Raw genomic sequence first — 27,750 nt, forward strand, 5'->3', positions numbered from 1 at the left:
ACGTTACCCTGAGCATATAAGTTTTTTCTATAAAAGTTAATATAACAGAAATGGGATTATCATCCCTGTAACTATATAAATAGAGAAAGAACAAGCATATTACTATTCTTTAAAATCAAGTATTAGGGGCACCTGGGTGGCTCAGTTGGTTAAGCGCCAGCTTCGGCTCAGGTCATATCGCAGTTTGTGAGTTCGAGCCCCGCGTCAGGCTCTGTGCTGACAGCTTGGAGCCTGGAGCCTGCTTCGGATTCTGTGTCTCCCTCTCTCTCTCTGCCCTTCCCCTACTTGCACTCTGTCTGTCTCTCACTCTCAAAAATAAAATAAACATTAAAAAATTTTTTTTTAAATTAAATCTTAGAGAGCCCCCCTAGACTGGCCAAGTCCTAAGCATCTGCTATGCCAGACCTTGAAGGACAAACTTCATTAACAAAAGCTGGTGCAGAAAGCCAGAGAGAGTGTAAATCCATGCCAACCGCAGAGCTATGTGAACATCTCACCAGGGCCCACAGGTAACCCTGCATCATTTCTCGACCTGCACATTCATGATACCACCAATGATAAAGGAAAAATCTGTTAGGAGCAAAGATGTTCTTACTTACTTCTTTCATTTATAACTGAATAATAACAGCAACAATGCTAATGCATTCTATATGCCTAAAAACAGCATTTGAGAAAGCAAAGGCTTGGTGCTTCCATGGGTTTGGGGTGGGGGAATCACTTACCTAAAAAGGTTAGCAGCACATATGGTTTAAATAATGGAGACCGAATTATTAATCAGATAGAAAACGCCTAATTTATTTTTCAGGCAGAAGACAGAGAAGGACCATTTAAACTTCCACCATTGCCTCTGTACTTTCACTACGGAAACCGTTAGAATGCTCTCCAGTGTAAAAACATTGCTTTATCAATTCTCCATTAGGACACTTTCCCAAGTAGATTGTCAGCTCTCAACAGTTCTCAGAAAGAGCACCCAGTGAACTAAGTTGCAATGTCTCTACACTAAAAAGGAATTCCTGAAGTCAGCTCACCGGACCTGCACTGGGAACAGTTTCACAGAGCATCATTACCTAAGTGAGCGTGCTCTTGTAACATGACAGAAACACACCTATTTGTGACATACTATAAAAGGGACCCAACGCCGCAAATAAACAAAGGATCGGATGGAGCAGGCAGCAAAATCAGTCTAAAAATGGGAGTGTTGAGAAAGTTTCTCTTTCTTCTCTTTTTCTGTTTTTTCCTTTCCTCTGTCCCTCCCTCTTCTATTTTTGCATGTCCTAGACACCATGAACACCGTTAGAGCCCAATATATAAATGAATTAAAAAACAACAGCTCTCTTTCTGAAGTGTCGTAAATGTCGGCAATCAGACACTTGGCCTGATCCCATTCCTCGTGGTAGTTAATACTGAGCGTTGCACCAAATATTTTACATGCAGATCTCAAATAACCCTCAAATGAATCATACTGGTCAGGGGTGAGACTATGCCCTACATTTCAGAGAAAGAAAGCACAAGGGAGGTTCAGTAGCCTGCCTGAACTACTGAACGTGGTTCAAGAGCTGGAAGCCAAGAGATGGACCCCACGTCCGGCTGGTGGCCGCAGCACCACGCCGCCCAACTCCCGCCTCAGGACCGCAACCTGCCAACCCCAGAGCCTGGCCAGCCTCCCTTCTGCTGGGCATTACTGCCCTGTCAGCTTGCATCTCCAACCACCCCCTCAAAGCTTCTCTTTCCACATCTGTTCTGGGGTAGCTGCATTTCCAATAATGCAACTGAGTCAAAATTACAGGGGAAAGAAGATGAGAAACTGGTAGGCTCAGGGGGTAGCAAATTTTTGTATGTATATATTTTTTTCCTGGTAAGACAAGAACTTCAGACTCCATCTCAATACCAAGTAATAAATCCTTCCCCTTTATACAGTCAGGGTTTTTTTTTTCTTGCGGAAGAACGGAAAGTTAAATGTGAGAAGGAAAACTCTGTACCCAGAAGGATAGCTTTATGACTCAGTAGGGGCAAAAAAATTCTCTCTCCAAAGACATGAAAGATACAAACTCTAAATGAGAAGATTAACGTATATTTCCTGCGTTCAAATAAAAAAGCTTCTGAACTGAAATACCACAAATGTGGAATTAAAAGATAAAGATAGGGGCACCTGGCTGACGCAGTCGGTTAAGTGTCTGACTCGGTTTCAGCTCAAGTCACGATCTCACGGTTTCATGAGTTCGAGCCCTGCGCTGGGCTCCACGCTGATGGTGTGCAGAGACTGCTTTGGGAGGCTCTCTCGCTCTCTCTCCCTCTCTCCTATTCACGCTGTCTCTGTCTCTCTCAAAATAAATAAGTAAAACTTAAAAAACAAACAAAAAAAGATAGAGATAAAGTTAGACTGGAAGGCATCTGTCCCTGTTTCCAGCAAGGAGATGTCCAGACTCTTCTGTTTGCCACTGGAAGGGCCCGATTCCTTGCCCACCACCAGTGTCTGTGCCTGGTACTCAGCAGACTTTTAGATGTTTGGCTGAACTGAGGAGTGTAAAATGGTATCTAATGGGTGAGATAATTTCACATTTTCCTGATTATCCCAGGAGTACTAGAGAATTGGGTGTCTTTTCATGTGGTTATTGGAGACATTTGGGCTTCTCTATCTGAGAACTTCCTGTTCATCTGTTGTCCTGTTTCTTTCACGGTGTGTGTGTTTTCCTTATTGATCTATAAGAGCTTGTTGTGGAGTAATATTTTAACAAACATATGTAGTTAAAATGTGCTATAAATACCTTATGATTACAGGTTTATAGAACTTGAAAAATCTAACAAGTGAATGAACAAAAATCATGAAGTTCAGATTTAAAGTATTAATTTAGGGTGAAAATGGACGTCATCCTAATGGCAAATCATCAGTGTTTCGTTTGACAGAAAGATTTATGGCAAGTGTTAAATTTGACTTGCTGGTGACTTCTGATTTTGAGCCATCACATGATCCTCCCTGATCAATGTTGTTATTTTTCCTTGTCAACGGTGAACTTTTTAATTACAAATCAATTTAGAACTTTACACAGATACTAACAAAGTAGATGAACTAACAATTCTCAAAAGAGTAAAACAGCCTCATTAGTAACCAGAAAAATACAAAGTCAGTCAATAAATTCCCATTCTCTGGAAATCTAAGTGGAAACGAATTTTTGAATGACAACGCCTAATGCTGGTGACAAGATACAGTAGCATATTCTCATACAGGGTTGCTGGGAGTACAGTTCAGTATCGTCTCAGTATACTGAAATGCAACAATCTATAGCAAAACCTTAAAAGTATTCATAGTGTCTGAACAAGTGACTTCACCTCAAAGGATGCATTCAAAGGAAAGAATCAGTCACTAGACTCCTTAGCCCAGCCCAATATCACTCCAAGATTGAGCAGAGTTCATCAAGTGTATAAGGCACTGGGAAGCTGGTTCCTGGACAGCTCCTGACAGTTAACAGAGCAGCGTTTTACTTTAAGAAACTGATTCTATTAGAGTGAGGATCACCCTGCCCCCATCTAGTTCTACTTCTAACCTGAGCCTGGCCAGAGCATCCTATTAAAACAGAAGTATATACCCAACCAGGCCCATCAGAGCCCTTCTTGGCAGGTTTTTGCCAAAGTTACTGAAGGAGCTGCACTTACGAGGATTAGTGACATTAGTCTTGCATTGTGGGCTGACCATGACGCCCACCGGATGAAAAGAGCCTATCCCAGGGATGGTGCCGCAAGACAACATTGGAGCCTCGCATCCCCACTTCAACTTGACTTACAACAGGAGCTGGTAAATCCCACTGTTGTTTGAGCCTGGCTGAGTTGGGTTTCCATCACTGGGCAACCAAAGTGCCCTGATATATTAATTTTTTTCCATATAAGTAAAATGGAATTAGATTTTTAGACTACCTCACTACCTCACAGGGCATTTAATACTCTGAGATACTAATCTAAAATCTAAAAAAAAAAAAAAAAAAGTTAACAAAATTAGGGGAGACTTTCTGCTACATTGGAAGATGTACCCCAAGATACTTAGCACATTTCTACTATTTCAAACAAGCCCCCTTTTAATCATATGTCAAATCCTTACCTATCCAGTGATTTCACTCCCAGTTACTATATCGTTTCTATAAAAGGTGGTACTCTCCCCAAAAAGGGACATATATTACTTATGCAAACAGAACTAAAACAGGAAAAAAGATAATATTGGTAGAATTCTCCTACCACTCATGTAGAAGCTAAACTTTGGGTATTTTCCCCCAGCTATATTTCATTGGTCAGAAATAAGAAGTTACATAAAAATTTATAAAAGTTGGGGCCCCTGGGTGGCTCAGTCGGTTAAGCATCCGACTTTGGCTCAAGTCATGATCTCCCAGTTCGTGAGTTCAAGCCCCACTGCTGGGCCCTGTGCTGACAGCTTAGAGCCTGGAGCCTGCTTCAGATCCTGTGTCTCCCTCTCTCTCTGCCCCTCCTCTGCTTCTGCTCCATTATTCATTCTCTCTCTCTCTTCCTCTCTCTCTCAAAAATAAACATTAAAGAAATAAAAATAAAAATTTATAAAAGTAGTTTTTTTTAACTCAATTTAAAGAAAAGCCAAAGCAGCCAGCAATTTGATAACATAGACCCCATTCTGTATGGTGCCATTTATAATGTCAAGCACCTTAATGCATACCAAACAATTTGGCGTTGCATAAATGGAACTAATATGTAAACATTACCTTTTGGAACACATTATTCCATCTTTTCTGCAGCTTGTCTTTTTATTGTTATTATTTTTTAACAGCTTTACTCAGATACCACTGACACACAATAAACTGCACATATTTAAAGTATAAATTTGGTTAAGTCCTGACATGTGTACATACTCGTAAAACCTTCATCAAAACCAATATAATGAATGTATCTATCAGCCCTGAAAGTTTCCTCATGCCACTCTAGAAGCCCTCTGCCTATCTCAAAGCAATCACTGATCTGCTTTTTTTCCACTATAGACTTGTTTGCATTTTCCAGCATTTTATATAAAATGTAACCATATAATAGGTAGGCCTAAAAGGCCTAATACTAAAAGTATTGACCTCTTTCACTTAATAGGACAGATCTGAAATTCATCCATGTTATATAGCATGCATCAGTAGTTCCTTTTTACTGATTAAGTAGAATTCCATTGTATGGATATACCACATTTTGTTTATCCATTCCCCTGCAGACGGACGTGTAGATGGCTTCCACTGTAGGGCTAAGAAAAAATAAACTGACATGAACACTCATGTACAAGTGATTATACAAGCATACGCTTTCATTTCCTTGGGGTAAAAGGGCGAGATCGTGTAGTAGGTACATGTTAATGTTTTCGAAAACTGCTGAACTGTTTTCCAAAACGGTTATACCATTTTCCATTTCCACCAGTACTGTACGCGAGTTCCAGTTTTTCTAATGGCTTACCCACACCTAGTATGGTCAGTCTTTGTCATGTAAGCCATTCTAAGAGGTTGTTAGTAGTAGTATTCCATTGTATTTCGTTTTAATAAGGATTTTTTTCCTTGCTACCAATTAAGCTAACAAAATCTAAAGTGTTAAGAGCTAATAGCTGCCCCTGGAAGTAATAAGTTTCTTCTTACTAGAGGTATAAAATTATTTTATAAAGGACTGAATATAAAATTATTTTATAAGGACTGAAAAGGAAAGGACAAGAATGCTTTTGAAGAATCTCATGTCTTGGGTGGAGAGATGAACAAAATATCCTGGAGGTTCCCAACTATCACAATATATCATGATCGTGTCAAGTGAAAACTACCTGGGAATTTTAGCCAAATAAATAGTTTTTAGATAAAGCTAATAAAACAAAGCTATTCAAACAGAAAGTGAAAGCTTGTTTAAGGAAAAAGTAATATACCATCAACTCAAGGTAAAAATTATTTGTTATTAAACTATACACAGACACTCTTACCTTACCCATATATAAAAGCCCCTGCCTCCTGGTCCAGGACATCTGATTTACCATCACTATAATGGTTTCATTTAGTTTGCTAAACACGCTCAACTCCAAAGCCAGTCACCATGAAGATACTCTCGTGAAAACATTCCCTTTCTTTCCCCTTTGGTCCTTCTCTTACTAAACCTGCTGAAAAAGTCTCTCTCGTTGCATCTCACCATTTTTCCCTTTCCATTCTCCGATTCTCAAGCTACTAGTGGAAAAAAAATAAACCTGTATGTAGATAAAAAGGCTGTGTTAAGTGTCCTTTCAGATTCCATTTTGTATGAAGCTTGCATCACTCTGCTCAGACAATCGAAAAATGCTCATCCACCCTTCAAGATTCGCCTCAAATTGTCACTTTCTCCCACCTGCAAAGCTAATCACACCTTCTGAGTCTCCACATTGTTTATCATCCTTTCAATGTGCTCACTTTGCAACCTGTGTGTGACCCGGAAAGAAAGCACTAGAACAGAGGATCCCCTATACTGTATATAGAATGGAATCCACAGGTTTTCTGTGAGGCCCCAATCTACTACCCAGTTCAGACTCATTCCGGAAAGTTAAAATCACTATAACCCTGACTTTGAAATGTGTGAAGTATCAGGGTGATTTCATTCAGTGAAGAAATACTTTAAACTTCAGCTACTTAAGAGGTATTTGCCCAAATGTAGTTACCGCTAAAAAGTCATATATTACAATTTTCTGTAAGCATAATGCTTTAATTGCTTCAACTTAAAGTTGATTATGTTTTCTTAGCCACCTCGAGGCACAGATGCTACCAAAGTTACCAAGATACCCATAAATAATCCACAAACTGGAGATGATTGAATACGAAAATGCAGAAAACTGGAAATATGATTTTCCTTGGCGTCCGTTAGAATGATTTCCACTTAAGTAATTCTCAACTCTTTTGACACATTTCTTATCACTCAAAATACTGAGTCCAAATATAGAAGGCAGATTCTTTAAACACCTAGGAATCTGAGACCTGTCAATCACTCTTAGGCATCAAAGACACTGACACATTTGAGCCAACAATGTACAACTCTGATAGTATCAAAAGATACATGCCATGCTTCCCAAGTAATGGTGCCGTATCTGGAAGAACATACTATAGATGGGATTTACATCAGGTGGGTAAGCAAGTGCCACGAGACCAAGAGGAGAGCACAATTTCTTTGTTCAATGATAGTTTATGTTTTTCAATCTGCTCAAAGGTTCTTTTCATCAATAATCAGCCCAATATCATCCTGGCCACATTATGAATGAGCCTAAAGTATCGGTATTAACTCTGACAGAAATGGTCATGTCCATACAATTTCCCATAATGTATACACACCCAGCTGGATGTGGCAAAGGAAGGTGTAAAAACCTCCTGATTATCTGGAAGGTAGTCCAAATATAAGGTATCTGTTACAGATATAGAACTATCAGAGTTCAGCCAACTTGTATCAATCTCTTATTTACCAGTTTTTAGGCTGAGCACCAAGGATGCACAGGTAAACTGCACATAGAAACTGCCCTCAGGAAGCTCACATTCTATTCTAATAGAATATTATTATTCTATTCTATTCTAATAATCTCAACACAAGTACTGGATGTTCAAGAAGTGGTAAAAACACGGAGGTGGAAATCAAATCATGTGAAGGATAAAAGGTGTTAGTGAATATTTAAACAGCAGTCCAAGAAGCTGAAAGGAACTCTAAGTTTCCAGGATTAGACTAACAAAGGGAGGAGATGGGAAGGAAGCATTTCTTTTCCTGAAACGGGAAATAAAGATGCATGATCCTGCAAACACTTAGGTCTCAACACACATGAAAGAGGAAAAAGGAGCTGATTTATATCAGATGAATTCCTCTGAGCCACAGAAAGCAGAAGGCCAGGGGTGCAATCTCAAAGATGGCCAAGTCCCAAAGCCCAGAGAGAGAAATGAAACCATGGTCAATCACAGGCCAGGAACATCTCAAAGTTTGGTAGAGGAAATGACCTGATCAGAATGTCTACATATGTGAGGGAAGCCTACGATAACCCAGACAAGCAAGAACAGAGGCAGGGAAGACAGAACCAAAGTGGCTCAAGCCCAATTTCCTTCAGGCTTCCTTACCAGGCACCTTTTATATCTAGAACGAGCTAAGTGTCCTCAGCTTCTAAACTTGGATGACTTCCTGAATTACCCATAGCAACTAGGAAAAATCTGAGTATATGTTAACCACTTGGTAACTACTATGAAATAAAAGGGTTACTTTTTGAAAGTAGGAATTAAGTTTCACATCTCAATATAAAAAGTCCTAATCATAAATCCAAATGGGGAAGTGGAGGGTTGAAAAATACATAGGAGAGCAGAGATCTGACTCCCAGAGGTTAAGTAAGGACAGATAAATAACCAGTTGTGTGGGTATGTTTCAAGAGGATATTATCAGCCAATATATGCTTATCGGGTACTAAACAGTCCCAAAGAAAAGAGCAAGAGAGAGAGAAAGAGGAGAGAGGCCCAGCAGAGGGAATGGCCCTTGCTCTCCTAAACCTTAAATATATATATGAATGTGAAGCTGGACTGACCCTCCGAGGGGTTAACAGTGCAAATAAAACAGTAATAACACAGGAGTTCAGAGTGAGGAGAGGACCCTCAGGACAACAATGCAGGGCAAGCACATTACAAAAAGAATGGAACTAATGGAAGGAGGGCATTCCAGAAAGATGTGATAAAAAAAGCTTGGAAGCAAGCATGCATGTCCAAGGCAATACTCAGAAAATGGTCAGTGGATCAGAATGTCTGGAGGAAAAAGAAACTAAAACGAAGGTCACAAAGGTAGGTTTGGCTATATGACCAAACCAGGGTCTTGAGTGTTGAGCTAGAGTAACTCTACCCGGGGAGGCATGAGGGGCCATCCACTGTTCTCAGAGGCAGTGATCAGACTGATGGAGGCGGGGGTGGGGGGACAGAAACAAGACCCTCCCCCCCAGTAGAAGGGATGTTAAGATACCATACCATCCTGTGAAGGTACTTAAGGTGTGATAGAGATCTGGGATTTTATTAGCATATGAACACGAGGAAGTAGAAAAGATTAGCTGTAGGAAGCACAGTGTGTTAGTTTAATCCTAAATAAAACACAAGAATAGAAACATCAATGGACTCTGCTATCTGGAGTTCAAGAAGAATCTTGAACACACCTCTTAAGAGATTTAGTTCAAAAAATTGGTATTTATCTGAATACAAAATGCCCATTAAGCCCCTGTTCTGTTTTATTTTGTTTTCTTATCCCTTTCCTTTTGTGACCATCCGTATTTATCTGATGCCTCCTGCCACGGCACCATGACAGCAAAGCTGGATCGTTTTCTATTTCAAGCAAAGGAAGAAAAACACCTAGAGGTAAACAGCAGAAATTTATGTCCGGTCAGTGGAATTCTCTGCTCTCCCTCTAGCACACTTAAAAGAACAAAGACTTAAAACACATGGAATAATGCTCCCAAATAATTTGCTCATTGCTTCCAAGAAAGTACTCCTAACTAGTAAGCCTTAACATTAATATACTTCAAGGAAAGTGGAAGCTATTACAGAGAAAGTAATTACAATGATTTTTAACGGCATTATATGGGTAGGAATACCATGTGGATATTTCAAAGGTCTTTGAGATCCTCTAAGAATTTTGAAGTCAGATGTCATATACTGTGGAAGCATGGAGACAACCATTACTCAGGGGAATATGGCCTGATCTATGTTATGTTAAAGGCAGTTTTCTTAGCAACCTGAGCACTTTCATAGGAGAAGTGAGGCCTATTTTCATTTTACTCTGGGAGTTACGAAGTGAACTTTATCATTTAAGTCTGAATTAACAAAAAGTTATATGTAGAAATAACCTCTAAAAACCACATATGTGGTTAAAACATTAACACCTGAATATTCTTTTAAGTGTTCTGAAATCGCAAAATCCACATCTAAAAGAAAGTACAAAAGAAGAGTCATAGATGGGGTAACACAGAATCCTCTCTACCTACATTTTTATGTAATTGTATAAGGATATACAATTGTAGGCATCATCCATTCATATAAAAAATCCCTGAACAGGAAATAACTTAAATTTACTGGTATTTAGAACTGAGAAGAAAGGGTTGTTTCAACAGACAAAGGATAATGTGAGTTTTGCTCAAGGTCAAAGATACAGACAAGTGTATAGGTATTTCTGTTTGTGTGTGTGTCTGTGTGTGTGTGTGTGTGTGCGTGTGCGTGTGATGGGAGGTATAACTCACATAGACTAATGAGCACAAACCTCAAATACATAGTTCAGTAATTTTTACCTGTATGTAAATACCTGTGTGTGTGTGTGTGTGTGTGTGTATGTGTATGTGTATATGGAAAACCATCATGACAGAGATTATCATCGGTATTCCAGAAGATTCTCCTGTGCTCTTTCCCAGGTCAAATAATATTCAACTTCTAGCACCACAGTTTAATTTCACCTTTTCTTGACCATCACGTAAAAGGAATCCTACAACACGTACACATTTGTGTCTGGTTTCTTTGGCCAAACATTAAATCTGTGCAATTCACGTATGTTGTTACATGTATAGACAGTTTATTCTTTCCGAGTGCTCCGAATCTACCACAATTTATTTATCCATTCTACCACCGATGAATATCTGGGTTGTTTCTAGTTTGGAGTTATTATGAATTGAGCTACTCTAACACTCTTCTATATACATTTTGTGTGTGCATGTGTGTGTGTGTGCGTGTGTGTGTGTACATAAACACAGCATTCAGTTGTCATGAATATATATCTGCAAGTGGAAATGCAGAGAAATCCCTTTCTTCAACATGCAGAATGATTTATTTCATTATTTTCTTTTACATCATATGTATTTAAAGTAAAGTTAGACATCTAGAGCAATTATTCCATCCCAGCTCAAACAGCACAATCACTCGGGAAACTTTGTTAAGAGATCCTTCCGTGCCCCCACCCCCCTGCCAAACAAAACTACTGCAATCAAAACCAAAAATGCATTGAATGGGGTAAAGAGATCTTTCTGGAGAAAATAAATGTTACACAAATGTGAGGTATTATTTTCTCTAATTTTAATTTGTTTAAATTATTCTCACTTAGAACTGAAAACTAAAGTCAGGAGTGTTTATTCATTAATTTTTAAAAATATTTGTTCACTCTCACTGCATTTCTAATGAAGAATGAAGTTTTGGACTAAAACAGCAATCATTACAGTCGAAGAAAACCGGCAAATTCAAGGCATCATAGTATTTACTGAAAGAATCCTTTTTTAAAAGGAGTGACACAGGGGCGCCTGGGTGGCTCAGTCAATTGAGTGTCCAACTCTTGCTTTCGGCTCAGGTCATGATCTCATGGTTCATGGGTTCTGCACTGACAGCACAGAGCCTGTTTGGGATTATCTCTCTCAATCTGTCTTCTCCTTCTCTCTCTCTCTCTCTCTCAATTCCTCCCCTGCTCAGGTACACACACATATTCTCTCTCTCAAAATAAATAAACTTAAAAAAAAAAAAAAAAGTGATACAGAGACCCAAAAAGCAATCACATCATCAGAAACAGAAAAATAAAACACTAGAAGAAAAAACTCAGATGAAAAGCTGTACATTAAGGCTCCTTTCAAACGAGGACAATAAGAAACTTGTCACCTGAAAGTCATATGCCTAATACGGTAATGATCATGAAGAAGCCAGGGTCTCATGAAAAACCTTAATACGGAAGATTATCAAATTCTTTGGGAAGGTAAACAAAATACCACCAAACCATCTTTCCCTCCTTGCCAAAAAAAAAAAAAAGGGGGGGGGAGGGGGGCAGGCAAGGTTCTAGAAAACATTTTTTGAAGATGTCATATGGAAAGATATTAAAAAAAAAGAAAAAAGCTGTGGGCAAATTTAGAGATGACACCATAAATTACCTGAAAGAGGATACGTGATATACTGGATACAACTGACAGGAGAGAAGAGGTAGTGAAGGCTTATACTGAGTAGACACAGGACTGAATGAATGAATGAATGAATGAGTGAACAAACACATGAATAAACTCCTACAGTATTTTTCTTGGTTTCTCTTTTGGCAACTGAACCAGCAGGTATGCCCATAATCCTGAGCAATCAAGCACTGCAATTTTTTAAGTGTATTTATTTGAGACAGAGAGAAAGAGAATGGGGGAGGGGCAGAGAGAGAGAGAGAGAGAGAGAGAGAGAGAAAATCCCAAGCTCCTCCACTGACAGACAGAGCCCAATGAGGGGCCCGAATCCACGAACTGGGAGATCATGACCTACCTGAGCCCAAATGGAGTCGGACACACTTAACAGACCTCGCCAGCCAGGCACCCCAAGCACTGCAATTTCTATACGATACTTAAAAGAGACTGATTTAGAAGCACAGTGTCAGATAATCAAACTGGAGCAGGAGGTTCAAGAGACCAGAAAGGTGGAATTTTTTTTTTTGTTGTTTGTTTTGTTTGTTTTCATTTTTGTTTTATAGATGAGGAGATACAGGTACCATGACGAAAAAGAGCTCTCCCCAGCACCAACTACACATTTTAATGGAGGGCAACTGAAAGAACAGACGCTTATGTCACCAAGATGGGTGTCCAAGAGGTATAGGGAGGATCAAAAGTATATTCCTCTGGTCTGAAAGATGCTGAAGAAAAACCAGAACCCACAATTTGCCTGATATGTTAGTATGATTAGTGCACACAAGTCCCTTTCGTGGACTGTTCCAAAAGAATCCATCAACATTCAGTGGTTCAGTCTCTTTTAAGTAAAACAAAGGAACCTATTCCTTTCAGACACAATGTGCCCAAATCAGAAACTGTGGGCTCCTTTGTAAACTACACAAATCCCTTACAATCGATCTTTCAACAGGTGCTGATGCACTCTTTGAAAAAGTAATATCTGCCCTTTAAAACGAGCACCCCGTTCACCCCAAGTGTTCACATTCAGAGTAGCATGGACGCTCTTGAAGCTTTCAAGGTATATCTTAAACACCAAAATCCAGCTTCAGATTCAACATTTCCTTCATCCTCAATGATTCCGAATCAAAATTAATAAATTAAAAAGCTTCGCTCTTCACTTTCAATCTGTATAATCCCCTAAGGGACCAAGCATGAAAACATTCACATAAAATACTAGCTTTATGTATCTAGGAGAGATAACCTGAACCAACAAGGTGACCGATCAATTTTCAGTTACATCTGGCATCTAGAGAAGATGGTGGGGCATATGCTTACCACTGACCAAATGAGAGGGCTTTATACTTTAAGGATTCTACAACCTCCCCCGATATGTAAATTAAGATCAGTATTCACTAATAAAAGAAGTTTTTTGTTTTTTTTTTAAATAACAACTCGCCTAGATATTCCACACTGTTCTAATAATTTAAAACGCACAGAGAAATATTTTGAATACCATTCAAAGCCAAAGGGATGAGTATCATCAACTCAAGAATTACAATTCAATGGATTTATAAAAATTAACTTTTAAATGGAGTTTATATACAAAAGATACTCAGCCAAAACATAAAATGTATGTATATATATAGACCTCTTTCCTTTTACGTTCACCGTTATAATTTTTAGCATACTGCAAAATTCAGTTACATTTAAGCACTCTGATTTAATTGATAGAGAACCTTTCTTTATACTTTTACACTGCTAAAATTAATAATGTAAAGCATAAAATTTCAGCATGAAGTTTATTTAGCTCATACATTATTTTACACCGTATACTTACTACATCAAACTTCTGAGTGATGTTCCCCTGGACATCAAGTAAATAAACCTTGCCATAATGTGTGCCCAGTGCCAAAAACTGCAAGAAGAACAGAGGGGGGAGTTTATTAGTGAGCCCACCAACACACATTTAGCAATCAAACCAATTTCAAAGTCGACACTCTGAATGTGTAAGTGATCTCTGCAGTGCCTCGGAAGATGCGCACGCGTTGGAGGAGGCTTGTTTCCAGCTTCAGGGAAAGAAGAGAGCAGGGCTGACTGCCGTAGGAGTGCACGCTGGCTGTCAGAATGACTCATGATGACCCTCATCTACTGACGACTAATGGTGTGTCTGCGGTCTGTACACAATGCCTGACGGACTGGGGCAGCAAATTCACATGCAGCTGGGAAAGCACGAACAACCTACAGTTGAGCTCAAAGTCAAAAGGAAATGATGAAACCCCCCTTAATTTATGGCAAATGTGTAAATCTGTGCTATCATGTGGGTTTAACAAACATATGTACATGCGCACAAACAACAGAGTACTGTTTTTTAGGAAGCAAAATCTGAGTCCTGTTGGGGGATGAAAAGCTCAGAAGCATTTACATCATCAGTTAGCATTAGATGCTCTACAAAAGTTAGTGGGTAACACTGACTACAGATGTTTATATCCTAATGCAAAAAAGAATCCTTTCCCGTCACAAAAAAACTGCTGAACTACGTATTCAGTTTATGGTAGGAGAAAGTTCTGGACCCCCACCGTTCCTTTAATTCTTTGAACCAACCCTAAACAAACCTGAAGAAAGTTGAGAACTACCTGAAATAGAACAGGAGATTTTTTTCTTCCATTTTACTCCTTTCCCCATTACTCAAATGTTCCGAATTCTAGGTCTTTCATTGCATGTGAGCATGCTTCGTTGCAACCTATAATGAAATGCTGAAATTTACAGTCACTACTAAGCGTTTTAGCCAAGCAGCACAATGTTTATAAAAATAATCTTACAGGAAGTCAAGGTTTAAAAGGATTTTATCAAAATGGAATTGCTGAAAATGAAATTTCATTTAAAATATGAAGCTACATTAAAGAGAAGTCACAAAAAGGGAGAGAAGGGGCTCATTAGAAATTCATCCCCTGCAATGCCTTTCACTCCTGCAAGGTTGCCTTTTTTCAGGAAGAAAAAAGTCCCCCGGGTAAAAAAATCAATACTGGTTAATAAAACATCAGGTGTGCAGACATAACTAGGTATGACGATTTGGCCGCACAGGCCTGCCTGAATGCACCAGGTGCCGTGCCGATTATTCATCCAGGGCAGACAGCCAGCCTGGTGTAAGCGGATGCCCGGGCCCTGCAAACGAAGGGGCAAGAGGTAATTCTAGGGGGAAATTAGTCTGAATATTTAAACCAAACCGGGACGTTGCCTCCAAAGCAAAAGAACATTCTAATCAGAAACAGAGGACTCAGATGGCTCAGATGCTTGTAATTTTTTCTCCACAGTGACACTCGGACAGTATTTGAATGGAAAAAAACCCACATACTACTAGCTAAAAACAAATACTCCGCTTCATTCCGCAGCGGTCTATGGTGAAACAATGAGTCTTAAAAGCTCACTGGGCCCCAAGTACTGGACGGTATTGATTCTCCTCATAAATACTGTATTTAGTTTGTTAGAAAACTAAGGGGGCTTGGATCCTTAAACTGCTTTAACACTGGATGATTCTGCAATACCTCTGTGGAGGCCATTCTTGAACTTCCAATTATACTTGATTTTATCAAAAGTTTTAAAGGTTCTATACAGAGCACCCAAATATTAATTCCTTCCCTTTTTCTTTCTTTCAAAATTGCTAGTTTCATTCACTTAATATTTCAGATAGAAAGAAAACGTAATTATTTTGATTTTCCTGTTTCAACCTGAAACCATAATTACTTTAGAACACTTCTGAACACAAATGCAGCAGTTTCTAGGACAAGCTACCTTTTGTTTACTAAAACATTTCATCATTTGGATTAGATCAATTGTTGCTGCTGCCTTTTAGAAATAAATACTTTACGTGCCCTTAAAAAAAAAAAGTCTCGATAAGACAAGTGTATAGGTCTTAGACAATCTAACTACTGAGACTATCGAGGAGTCACACTTTCCCTTACACATGCTTCAGACTATTCAAAATACAACAAAAATGCAAACGTGGCTACAAATCACAAAGGTAAATATAAACCCTTTAAATGTGATTCTTCCCAGGAGCATCTGGGTGGCTCAGGTCACAATCTCGCGGTTCACAAGTTCAAGCCCCACGTCAGGCTCTGTGCTGACAGCTCAGAGCCTGGAGCCTGCTTCGGATTCTGTGTCTGCCTCTCTCTCTGCCCATGCCTGCTCACTGTCTCTCTCTTTCTCTCTCTCTCTCTCTGAAAAGTAAATAAAAATATTTAAAAAAATGTTTTTCATGTGATTCTTTCCAGCCATTAAAAGCCTTGAGCTGTTGTAACCATTGCATTTTTAACCTGGGAACACTTAAAATCCAGGATGGGCAAAGGATAAGCATAATTTAATTAGTCCCTTCCATATTTAATTATAGAAACTTGACTCCTTTTATGAACTAGCAGACTGGGCATCCAATCCTTCTGACCCATCCCATCCCCTGGAATAACTGCTTAACTGCTTTTACTCTGAATGAGCGGACTTTGTGGAAGCAGAAGAAAAGCATAAGCAGTCCTTCAGACCCCACGAAGGAAACAAGAAGGAGCCTGTTTCATACGTGATCACCTGTATAAAATCATCTATGTTTCGCATACCATTTTATAGTATTCAAAATATTAGAGCAGGGAGTGCCTTTAACTCGACATGAGAAAAGAAGCCCCAGGAGTTGATAGGCCAATCAACTGGCCAGTCACTCACTGGCACACCTAAGGCTAGAATTAAGAGCCAAGATACTCTCAAACTGGATCAGAGGCTTCATAAACAGAAACATGGGCATCATGTTAAGAGTGCATGTTCTAAAAGTCAGTACTGAATACAGTTCCCACTGTCAGAAGGCTCCTTGACCAACCTGGTTAATTATGGTGTTAAAGTGTGGTCTCTGGGCGGGCAAACCGTGCTCCCCACTTCATCCAGAGGTTCATTCAACAGACAAAAAACACCTATATACGCTTCGATAATAAGCAGGTGTAACTTCAAAGGTGATGGTATAATGAGGGAGGTAGATTGAAAGGGCTGATTAATTAAATTTAAAGAGTATGCCTAAAATGGGAGCATCTCTAAGACCCTCTGGAACACAGCAGGTGTCAGCTTGCTGAGCTTTGAAGGAGGAGTTAGACTGTACACCATGAGGCTGATGGGATAGGACGCGGTAAAGATCATTTTAGGCAGAGTGACTACAACTTGCTCAAAGGCATGGAGTCCTACAAAAAGCAGGACAAAGTCGGGGCACTGGGCGGCTCAGTCGTTTAAGTGTTCATCTCTTGATCTTGGTTCAGGTCATGATCTCACGGTTCGTGTATTCGAGTCCCATGTTGGGCTCTGCACTGATGGTGTGGAGCCTGCTTGGGATTCCGTTTCCTTTTCTCTGCTCCTCTCCTCTCTCTCTCTCTCTTTCTAAATAAATAAACTTTGGGGAAAAAAAAAAAAAAAGGGCAGGACAAAGTCAAGAAATGACAAATGGTTTTACATGGTGGGAGCATCCAGTTTGCGTCCAAGGAAGAGACAGGTAATAAGGCTGGAAAGGTTGGCTAACAGAAAGCATCTGAATATTTATGGAGATGAAAGACAGGTGAGGAAAAGGGTGTGGGAGAAGGTTTCCACATCATGAAGACATCAGGAAACCACTAAAGAATTCTACAGAGGATTACATGATCAGACTTGAATTTCTGGAAGATTTTTTTTTTTTAAGTGTTTATTTTTGAGAGAGGGAGAGACACAGCATGAGCAGGGGAGGGGCAAAGGGAGACAGAATCTGGAGCAGGCTCCAGGCTCTGCTGTCAGCACAGAGCCCGGCGCAGGGCTCGAACTCATGAGCCGTGAGATCATGATGCGAGCCGAAGTCGGATGCTTAACTGACTGGGTCACCCAGGCACCCCTGGAAGATTGTTTTTAGTAGAAAGAAGTGCTGTGGATTTGCGAAGCAACATGTGCATAAGTTCCAAAGAGAAAAGACAAATGCCTACACCAACAGACTCGAGCAGGCGGGATGGGGGTAGGATCCGGGCAGAAGAGAGGGTGTGAGTAAAAACAGCCACACGCTGCTACCAGAATACCACCCATACAGCAGAAAGGGGTAAGACATAAAGCCGGTTACACGAGAGGGCAGAATCTTAGGGGGCCTCACGTGCCACACATGAAGGAGCTGAGACTTTACATAGCAGATGGTGAAAATCACCCAAGGGTTTTAAACCTGTATTTTCAACAGATGATTCTGGCAACCAGGCAGCAGAGGGGTTTAAACTAGAAACCCCTAGTTTATTAACCCCCCTGGTTAATAAAACATCAGGTGTGCAGACATAACTAGGTATGATGATTTGGCTGCACAGGCCTGCGGCTCAGGTCATGATTTCACAGTTTATGGGTTCAAGCCCTGCATCGGGCTCTGTGCTGACAGCTCAGAGCCTGGAGCCTGCTTCGGATTCTGTGTCTCCTCCTCTCTCTGCCCCCCCCCTGCGCTCTGTCTCCCTCTGTCTCAAAAATAAATAAACATCAAAAAAAAAAAAAATTAAACTAGAAAAGGGAGTGGTCTGGGAGCACAGGCAGGGGAAGGGAGAAAATCACCAGGACTTAGGAATGACTGGGTGGATGCAGAGGAAGAGCCAGCTTTGGCTTAGGTGACAAAAGGGACTGTGGTGCTGCCAAATGGGACAGAGAACAAAAACCAGATGTGAGATTACAGAGGGAGCAGAAGGGGCGCTCATGATGGGGGAGCGGAGCTTATGGCAAAAATGGAACAAAAGGTGGAACTGTTAACGAGGCACCTGGATAAACGGGCACGCTATTCTGGGGAGGCGTCCTTGGGGGGCAGTCATGGAAACTGAAATTTAAGATCAAGAAAAAGGCCCGCAAGAAGGATGGCAAGGCCAGTCTTCAGCGAGCGAAGCAAGGTGACGAGCAGGCTGGGATGTGGTCGCCATGCCAGACTGGAAGATGGCGACAATGAGAAGGGGCAGATGGTGGGACAGCCACAACAAGAGGTGCCCCGAGGGAGGCGGTTTCTGGTTAAAGCAAGAGAGAACAAGCGTTCTATTAACAGCGGGATGAAACCTGAAGTAAAAAGGAAGGTAGGGGGAGCCTGGGTGGCTCAGTCGGCTGAGTGTCTGACTTCTGCTCAGGTCATGATCTCACAGTTCGGGAGTTTGAGCCCCACACTGGGCTCTTGGCTATGGGTGCAGAGCCCGCTTCAGATCCTCTGTCCCCGCCCCCCCCCCGCCCCTCCCCTGCTGCTGAGCTTTCTCTCTCAAAAAGAAAAAAACATTAAAAACAAAAGGAAGGGTAGAGGGAAGGAGGAGGATGAAGAAACACTACAGGTGATTCAGGATGAAGCCAGGGGATGGATCAGAGTTGGGGAGACTGCCTCACTTGTGGAGGCCCACAGGGGAGAAGAGGACAGTGGCTCAAACCGCCAGGCCTCCAATACTCCCCCCTCAGAACACATTTTGTTTTGGTCCAAGAAGAGGCCAAGGGTGTTAGTGGGGGACTCACAAAGCTGGTGGGGGTTTTGTTATGGCAGAGCCCCAGATGTGGAACGTATTAACCCATAAAATATGTAAGTAATCATTTGGGGCCGCTCTAATGATTCCTAACACCTCCGATGCAACATCTACTCCCATCATGAAAGCACCGAGTGTTACATGATTTCCAGTCTGAACACTTCCCAACTCTAACAGTTTGAAGAATTTAAAGTGATAGAGCTGCCGAGAACTACTTGCTAGAAATCTTTCACATCTATCTAAATTCTACTTGATACACCCTTGCAATGTGTTCTGTGTGTGTGTGTGTGTGTGTGTGTGTGTGCATGTGTGTACATACCTATCAGGTTTTTGGTTGTCGTTTTCATTCTTCTGTTGGAGAGGAAGAAGAAAGGAAGAGTGGGAGGGATATACAATTACTGGAAAAAGCCACCACCAAAATCATCAGGAGTCGAGAGGAGACACAAACTTAACAACAGAAAGGACTTTGAGAAGAATCCTCTGCAAGGGCTACCTTACCTTGTCATGGACAGTCATGCAGCCAGCTGCGTCCTTCTGAAGGATTTCAGTTACCCCATTGGAAAGCCTTTCATACTTCAGTTTGGGTTCCTCCTCACTTTCTTCTTCCTACACAAAAAACAGAGAAAATGACAGCCATCACAGATTTGAAATAGACTTGAAACACATTATTCTTAAGGGGGAACAGAGATGGCTTCCTCCATGATCGTCAATAACTACAACTATAGGTAAAGGTTAAGATCTTAATGTTTTGGGGTGCCCCAGTGGCTCAGTCAGTTGAGTGTCCGACTCTTGCTCTCGGCTCAGGTCATGATCTCACAGTTTGCAAGTTCAAGCCCCGCGCTGGGCTCTGCACTGAAGCACAGAGCATGCTTGGGATTCTGTCTCACCTTCTCTACCCCTCACCTGCTTGTGCTCTCTAGCTCTCAAAAAAATTAATTAAAATTAAAAAAAAAAAATAGAGCTTCAGGTTTCCATTTTTCCAATTGGGTACATCAACTGTTACAACTTCACAAGTAGAATACATTCAAAAGTTGAGGACAGGAGTATACATACTTACCGTCGACAGTAATCAACCTTGGCATATTAAATATAAAACTATCTACCCAGGGACACCTAGGAGGCTCAGACAGTTAAGTGTCCAACTCTTGGTTTCAGCTCAGGTCATGATCTTGTGATTTTGTGACTTTGAGCCTTGCATAGGGCTCTGAGCTGACAGTGCTGAACCTGCTTGGGATTCTCTCCCCCCTCACTCCCTGCCCTTTCCCCACTCGCACGGTCTCTCTCTCTCTCTCAAAATAAATACCTAAACTTAAAAAAAAAAAAAAAAAAAACAGGGGCGCCTGGATGGCTCAGTCGGTTAAGCGTCCGACTTTGGCTCAGGTCATGATCTCGCGGTTTGTGAGTTCGAGCCCCACATCAGGCTCTGTGCTGACAGCTCAGAGCCTGGAGCCTGTTTTGGATTCTGTGTCTCCCTCTCTCTGACCCTCCCCCATTCATGCTCTGTCTCTCTCTGTCTCAAAAATAAATAAAGACAAATAAATAAATAAATACAAAAACTGTACATCCATATATGCCAATAAAAGATGTGTGGGCAAAATACTGGTCACTTTGACGTCATGGACAAAAAACAGCAGTGAGACAGGAATACAATAAACTTCTAAAGCTGTGGATTTTGTATTTCAAGACCATAAATACTTTTGCTGGATTTGAGAATATCTCATTTTAGTTAGAAAAATATAATTACAAAAAAAAAAAAAATCAAAGAAAGGAAATTGGAAATTTTATGTACAAACTGTATTCATACATCAAAAAATATTTTCATTATAAAAACTGGTAACCCATGATCATTTATGTTAGAAAATGTACCATTTACTTTCATCTGAATAAACCTAATGCATTAAAAAAAATTTTTAAATGTGTTAAAAATTTCTTAGTTGTTTTGTATGTATTATTACTCACTTTCTATGTTCAACCTAACTATTGATACAACAACAAAAGATATCCTTAATCCTCACAGTTATGGAACAAAGTTAGGAATCTATGTGGCCTATAATGGTTCTGAATTAAATCAAGGAGAATTACGAAAAATTATTATGAGGACTCAGGAAAAGATGTTATTTTACTGTATCAACATGTAATGACAAACTATAAAATGTGCATGTACCAATAAGTGTGACAGGATAAAGCTGGCCAAAACAGAAGTTCATGAAAACAACCTACTCACTGACATTCCCTTCAAAAGTACTGTAATTGTATAGTCCTCACTTTCCCGCTAACATTCAGATAGCTTCAGGCACACCAATGCTCCCACCTCTAAGCCTCTAGAAAGGCTGAATGAAATACACAACACGAGTCTAAGGCATCAATTAAAGGGCTGCTGAAGCAACCTGAAATAGAAGGGCCAAGATTCCAAGATGGTGGAGAAACCACAGAAAGGTGAGCTGGCAATCTCCAGCCATTTACTGATTCTGGGTATAGGCCAAGAGGCTGAGAACCCAAGCTCTGCCTCGGAAGATGGCCACCGCTGAGGGTAGGAAAAGCCGCAAACCTTCTGGCACTTGTAGGACTCAAGTAACAAAACAGGAAACTTGAGGGGCTAAGATCCCAATGGAGGAGAGGGGCAGAGAAGTAAGCCTGTTACACAGCCAGTTTTCCCCATGAGACAATTGCCAATTTCCAAAGCTACATGGGGCATGAGGCTAAAAAGCTAAACACAAAGCCTCAAAAATACAAAATAGCTGCCTTGATGTGCTTAGAAGATAAGAATTAGAGTCCAGGAATTACCAACAAATGAGGTCCTGATGAACACCACACGTTACTTGAAACCCCAGGTCCCCAGGGGACATGAAAAAGTAGCTTACCCAAACTTCAGTGTGTCTCTGACTCAGTTCAACCCCTGACTGGATTAAGGTATGTAACTCCCAACCTATCTGTCCAGTAAAGGACAAGGGGACTCCTGGGAAAAAGAAAACTTCTCTTTGGAGTATAAAAGTACTGGGGCCTCTACCATTTTCACTCACAATAATGAGAATATCAAAATCAATTTAAAAAAAAAAAAATGACAAGGTATGCCACAAGATAGGACCCAGTGACTAAAACTCAAAGAGGAGAAAAGACCATAAAAGTAGACCCACAGGTGACCTGGAATCATCAAAAAGGGCTTTACTGTAACTATGATTAGTATGGTCAATAAAAGAAGATGGAGAAGACAGATGAAAGAGATAAAAATTTTCAACAGGGAATTATAACCTGTAAAAAAGAATCAAGTAGAAATTTTAAAACTGAAACTAAGATGCAACAGATGGCTTACCAGAAGGTTAGCAAAGCTAAGGAAAGGTTAGCAAAGCTAAGGAAAGGCTTACTGAAGTGTAAAACAGGTCAAATAGATCTCCAAAGGGAAGCCAGAGTAGAAAAATGGATGAAAAATACAGAAAAAAGATAGGAGATATGTGGAGCACAGTGAAAAGGGCTAACACTTTTAATTACAGTCCCAGAAGAATAAGGAAAATGAGCCAGGGGTTAGGGGAGAATAGGAGAGAACTGAGAATTTCCTGAAACTGACAGACATCAACCCACAAATTCAAGAAGTTCTGTAATCCCAAGCAAGATAAATATGAAGAAAATCACACCTAGGCACGTCCTAGTAAAAAGAAAAAGTAAGTAAAAGGAAAATGATTGTGCTGGGCCTGTTGAAGATTATGACGCACCAGGCAGAGGTGCAAACTCAAATGGCAAGAGCGGTCTTTACCTCTAGGTCACAGAACCACATCATCACCGGGGGAAAGGGTGACATTCATATAACAGAACGTCATATAACAGACTTAACATCAGATATCTCACTTCATCTTGACTTAAAAAAACACCCAAGAGTTAAGAATAATTATTCCATTTTACAGATTTTCAGCATAAAATTATGGTCATAAATTTATTTCATCAAGGCACGTACACAGAGCCAAAATTCAGAGTTATGAATGCCCTAAAGTCAATGACTTGTATAGTACACTACTTAATCTCCTATCAAATGCTACAAATCATAACAGAAGCCTCCACAACCCCTATGCCTACAAATAACTATGCACTACGTGATCAACAGGAAACGTTTAAAAGTGTTCAGTAGCTGCATTAGTCCTCTATTGCTGCATAACACATTATGCCAAAATGTACTGATTTAAGACAATACACATTATTTTAACTATTTAAATATTAATTTAGGGGCTCCTGGGTGGCTCAGTTGGTTGAGCATCCAACTCTTGATTTCAGCTCAAGTCATGGTCCTGGGGTCATGGGATCGAGCCCAGCATTGGGCTCTGTGCTGAGCACGGAGCCTACTTGGGATTCTCTCCCTCCCTCCCTTCCTTCCTTCCTTCCTTCCTTCCTTCCTTCCTTCCTTCCTTCCTTCCTCTCCGTGTCTGTCTGTCTCTCTCTCTCCCCTACCCCTTCACATGCTCGCTCTCAAAATTAAAAAATTTTTTAAATATTTAATATTTCTGTGGGTAAGCAATACAGGACTGGCTTAGCAGGGTGGTTCAGACTTAAGGTCTCTCGTGGGGTCGCAGGCAAGATGTCAGCTGAGGCTGCAATCATCTGAAGGCAGGACTGGGGTTAGAGCATCTGCTTCCACAATGGCTCACTCAGTTGTCAAGTCAATGCTGGTTGCTGGCAGGACGCTTTGGTTCCTCACTTCATGGACCTCTCCTTAGTGCTGCCTGAGTGTCCTCAGGACATGGAAAGGGACTTCTCCCACAGTGAGTGATCCAAGAGAAAGCAGTTATATATGACCTAGCCTAAGAGGCACACTCCTGCAATATTCCATTTATCATACAGGTCAGCCACAATTCAGTTTTGGGGGGGGAAGGTCACAAGGGCAGGAATAACAGGTGAGGATCATCAGGGAGCTATTGTGCAGGCTAGCTACAGAAGTAATGACATTTTAAAAGCAAAAAATCTGATTTAAGAAAAAAAAAATCAGTATTCCATGTCTCTGATGAGCTATCAAATATTCTTCCCCAAGTGTATACAAGCTATTAGTTATTTAGTAACTGTGAAAAATCAAAGATGATGTACCACTACTAACTTTGCGAGAATAACTTTAAGAATAGTGACAAAAGGAAGTATAATACATATGGTTATCTAAAAGATCCATACTTCTTTAAAAAGGTAACTGACAGGGAATGCCTGGATGGTTAATTCAATTGAGCATCTGTCTCCTGATTGCAGCTTGGGTCATGATCTCAGGGTTGTGGGACTGCACCTTGCATCAGGCTCTGCACTAAATATGGAGCCTACTTAAGATTCTCTGTCTCCCCCCACCACTCTCCCCCTCCCTCCCTCCACCCTTCTCCCCCACTTGCATGCTCTAAAAAGTAAAAATAAAAAGATAACTGATGAAAGTCAACCCAAGGAGCTGTCGTATGTTAGAAGTGACCTGTTGTTAAAATAACAAATTAACCAAGTCTAAGAAAACCCATAAAAAGGAGAATTACAAAAAGCAACAAAAGAAAGATTTCTACTTATGTACCTACAGGCAAGAAACAGAAATCCTTATGAAGTTAACATTAAATGTGGCAAAGATGTGTGCCTTCTGGAGTAAATGTGTTAAATACAAATTGAACCCTGAATGCTAGTCTTTATAATAAGATGCCACATGTTGCTGAAGTCTGGACATCAAATGTGCATCCAATGTGAAAAGTTAATACTAGCCTCTTGACTATTTTGCATAAAAGCAGTCATCCACGGGCCATTAGATAAAGTTACTGTAAATAAGGTTTGCCTGTCTTATTTATAAGTGAAAACTAAATAATTTCTCTCACATAAATATACAAAAATAAATACTTTCACAACACAGCTCACTGAAGCATTCGTGCTAGGCTTCAAAAACCATAAATAAAATGAAAACTCCAATATTAGGCACTTGATGTAGCACTGCACACTTTTCTGACAGGTATCTTTTATGTTAAAAATTCACCTCTAGCCTGCTTTTTAACTTAAGTTGTTTTGTTTTGTTTTGTTTTCTGCATGCTGTAAACAAAGAAAATGGAAAGTGATTCAAAAATACAATTCATGGAGGTTATTCTGCTGCAGACTATAGATCACATTTTAAATATATGTATTTTTTTTTAAATCAAGCAGATTTAATATAGTGTCACCTTTAAAAATTTTTAAGAGGAAAAAAAAAAGACTTTGGTGCAGTTTTAATTTCCATGGAAAACAACCCAGTGCTAATAAAAGGCAAATCAATAATTTTTGTTAAATTTTAATAATCTTGCAAACCTACAAATAAAACCATCAACAGTCAAGTGGAGATGACAGTTAAGTGTGTTTCTATGACAACCTAGTGGAACACTATAAGTCCTGGCTTGCAGCAAAGCGAAGATATGAAAAGAGTGACATTTACCCATACAAGAAAAATTTGCAGCTTTCCTTTCACAAGAATCAATTCCTCAGCTAACACGGATTTTCACTAAGTGTATAGCACTTTTAATTAAAAGTCCTTTAAACCACCCTATAGGATTCTAAAACAGTATCTGAAAAACAAATTTCATATCATAATCCTATCATATCCCAATCCGATATCCCAATCATACCACTCCTACGGAGTTGAAACTTAAAAGCAAAAGAATGGCTTTTGCGGATAACCAATTAAGGCAATTAAAGATTTCCACCTGAGAAACTATTTGGGCATTTGTTCCTAACACTGTAGGGTAAATTTTCACAGCAGAAATCCTGTCACCTAACTTAGATGTGTATAGGCACAAGAAATACTGCACTTTTCACCTGATAACTTAAAATTCATGTACAAGAAAAGCTTTTTTGGTATTTAAAACCAATTTTTCATCCTGTTTTAACTTTATCCAGGTCCTTCGCACATGGGTATATTTTATATACCACTGCCAAGAGGACCAAGAATTTTACTTTGAAAAAATGTGCGTCACATGTATTCAGGCAGCAAACAAAGATCGCTGTATTTTTTATTGTTACTATTAATACAGAGCTTAAAATGTTATTTCTGAATACTATCTCTTTATGAAAATGCAGTGGGATTATTTTTTGTTCTGTCCCCCCCGCCCCCGAAATAAAATACTAGACATGCTGAAAGGGACAGGGGAGATATAAGACCCAAGTTAAGCTAGTGGAAAATGCCAGCAGGTGAGCACTCCCTGACAAATCACAACCTCACTCTACAAGAGATGGGCTTTGTCCCAGCTAGCTTCATCTAGGAGAAAGACCTCAGCTGAACATTCAGGAAGGGAGTCTGACAGGGCGCCTGGGTGGCTCAGTCGGTTGAGCGTCTGACTTCAGCTCAGGCCATGATCTCGCAGTTTGTGGGTTCAAGCCCCGCGTCAGCTCACAGCCTGGATCCCGCTTTGAATTCCAGGTCTCCCTTTCTCTCTATTCCTCCCTCACTCACACTGTGTCTCACTCTCTCTCAAAAATAAAGAATTAAAAAAAAATTAAAAAAAAAAAGAAAGTGTGATAAGATGAACTGTTTACTTGGCCTCATGTCACCACTGCATCTGACAAGGGGCAAATCTTTTTAGGAAATAATCAATCAATGCTTTAAAGCTAGATACAATAAGGACACTGCCATCATCAAAAAAAATGCAGTTTGAACTTCTGCAGTAAAAAATCAAGTGTTAATAAAAAGCAAATGAATAATCAGGGGTATGAAGGTATAAAAGAAAACCTAGAACATTCTCTCTAGAATTCTAATTAGTTTAAGGGGAACTGAAATATTCAAAACTGGTACTCACCCTTATATGTTTGAAATCTATATAATTGATATTGTAAAATATGTTTTAAAAAGCTATTGAAATCTAGTACCAGGACATTTGAATTTTAGAAAATCTATATTTTAAAAAATGTTCTTTCTTTACAAGTAATTCACTTTGAAAGAAGTCCCATGGTATATTAAAATCTCTGTAATCACTACTTAATAGAGAAGGGAGAGGGAAAAGAGAAAAATAAAACAGTTGTGCCAAATACAAATGAAAATTTTTAAGCATAATTCAAACTATACTTTAAGTCAATCAAAACAAATAATTTAAGTTTCAAAAACATGAATTTTTTAAAAAGATAATTTATTTTGAAAGCGTGAGCAAGCAGGGGAGGGGCAGAGAGAGAGGGAGAGACAGAATCCCAAGCAGGCTCTGCCCAACGTGGGGCTGGAACCCACAAACTGTGAGATCATGACCTGGGCTGAAATCAAGAGTCAGATGTTTCACTGATTGAGCCACCCCGGCACCCCATAACTAACAAATTTTTAAGAAACAGACCTATTCACTACAATACCATATGGTCAACAAAGTCAAGAACTATACATTATTGTGTAAATACATCTATTTGAAACTATAACGTTATCAGTAAACATACATGCATATACAT

The 27,750-nt window shown here is 40.0% G+C and overlaps 1 protein-coding gene across 2 annotated transcripts in view; it reads right to left on the bottom strand.

The window, feature by feature from the left end:
• The window catches only part of VPS41 (VPS41 subunit of HOPS complex), a 183,462-nt gene that overhangs the window by 123,048 nt on the left and 32,664 nt on the right, over window positions 1–27,750 (bottom strand). For both annotated transcript variants that reach the window (XM_053218649.1, XM_015071615.3), the window contains exons 3-4: window positions 19,867–19,974; window positions 13,704–13,781 (exon numbers count right to left, since the gene is read on the bottom strand). In XM_053218649.1, the coding sequence (XP_053074624.1) occupies window positions 13,704–13,781; window positions 19,867–19,974 (186 nt within the window). The remainder of the gene's footprint in view (window positions 1–13,703; window positions 13,782–19,866; window positions 19,975–27,750) is intronic.

The sequence above is a fragment of the Acinonyx jubatus genome, chromosome A2, assembly GCF_027475565.1.
Source record: "Acinonyx jubatus isolate Ajub_Pintada_27869175 chromosome A2, VMU_Ajub_asm_v1.0, whole genome shotgun sequence".
NCBI classification, from domain to species: Eukaryota; Metazoa; Chordata; class Mammalia; order Carnivora; family Felidae; genus Acinonyx; species Acinonyx jubatus.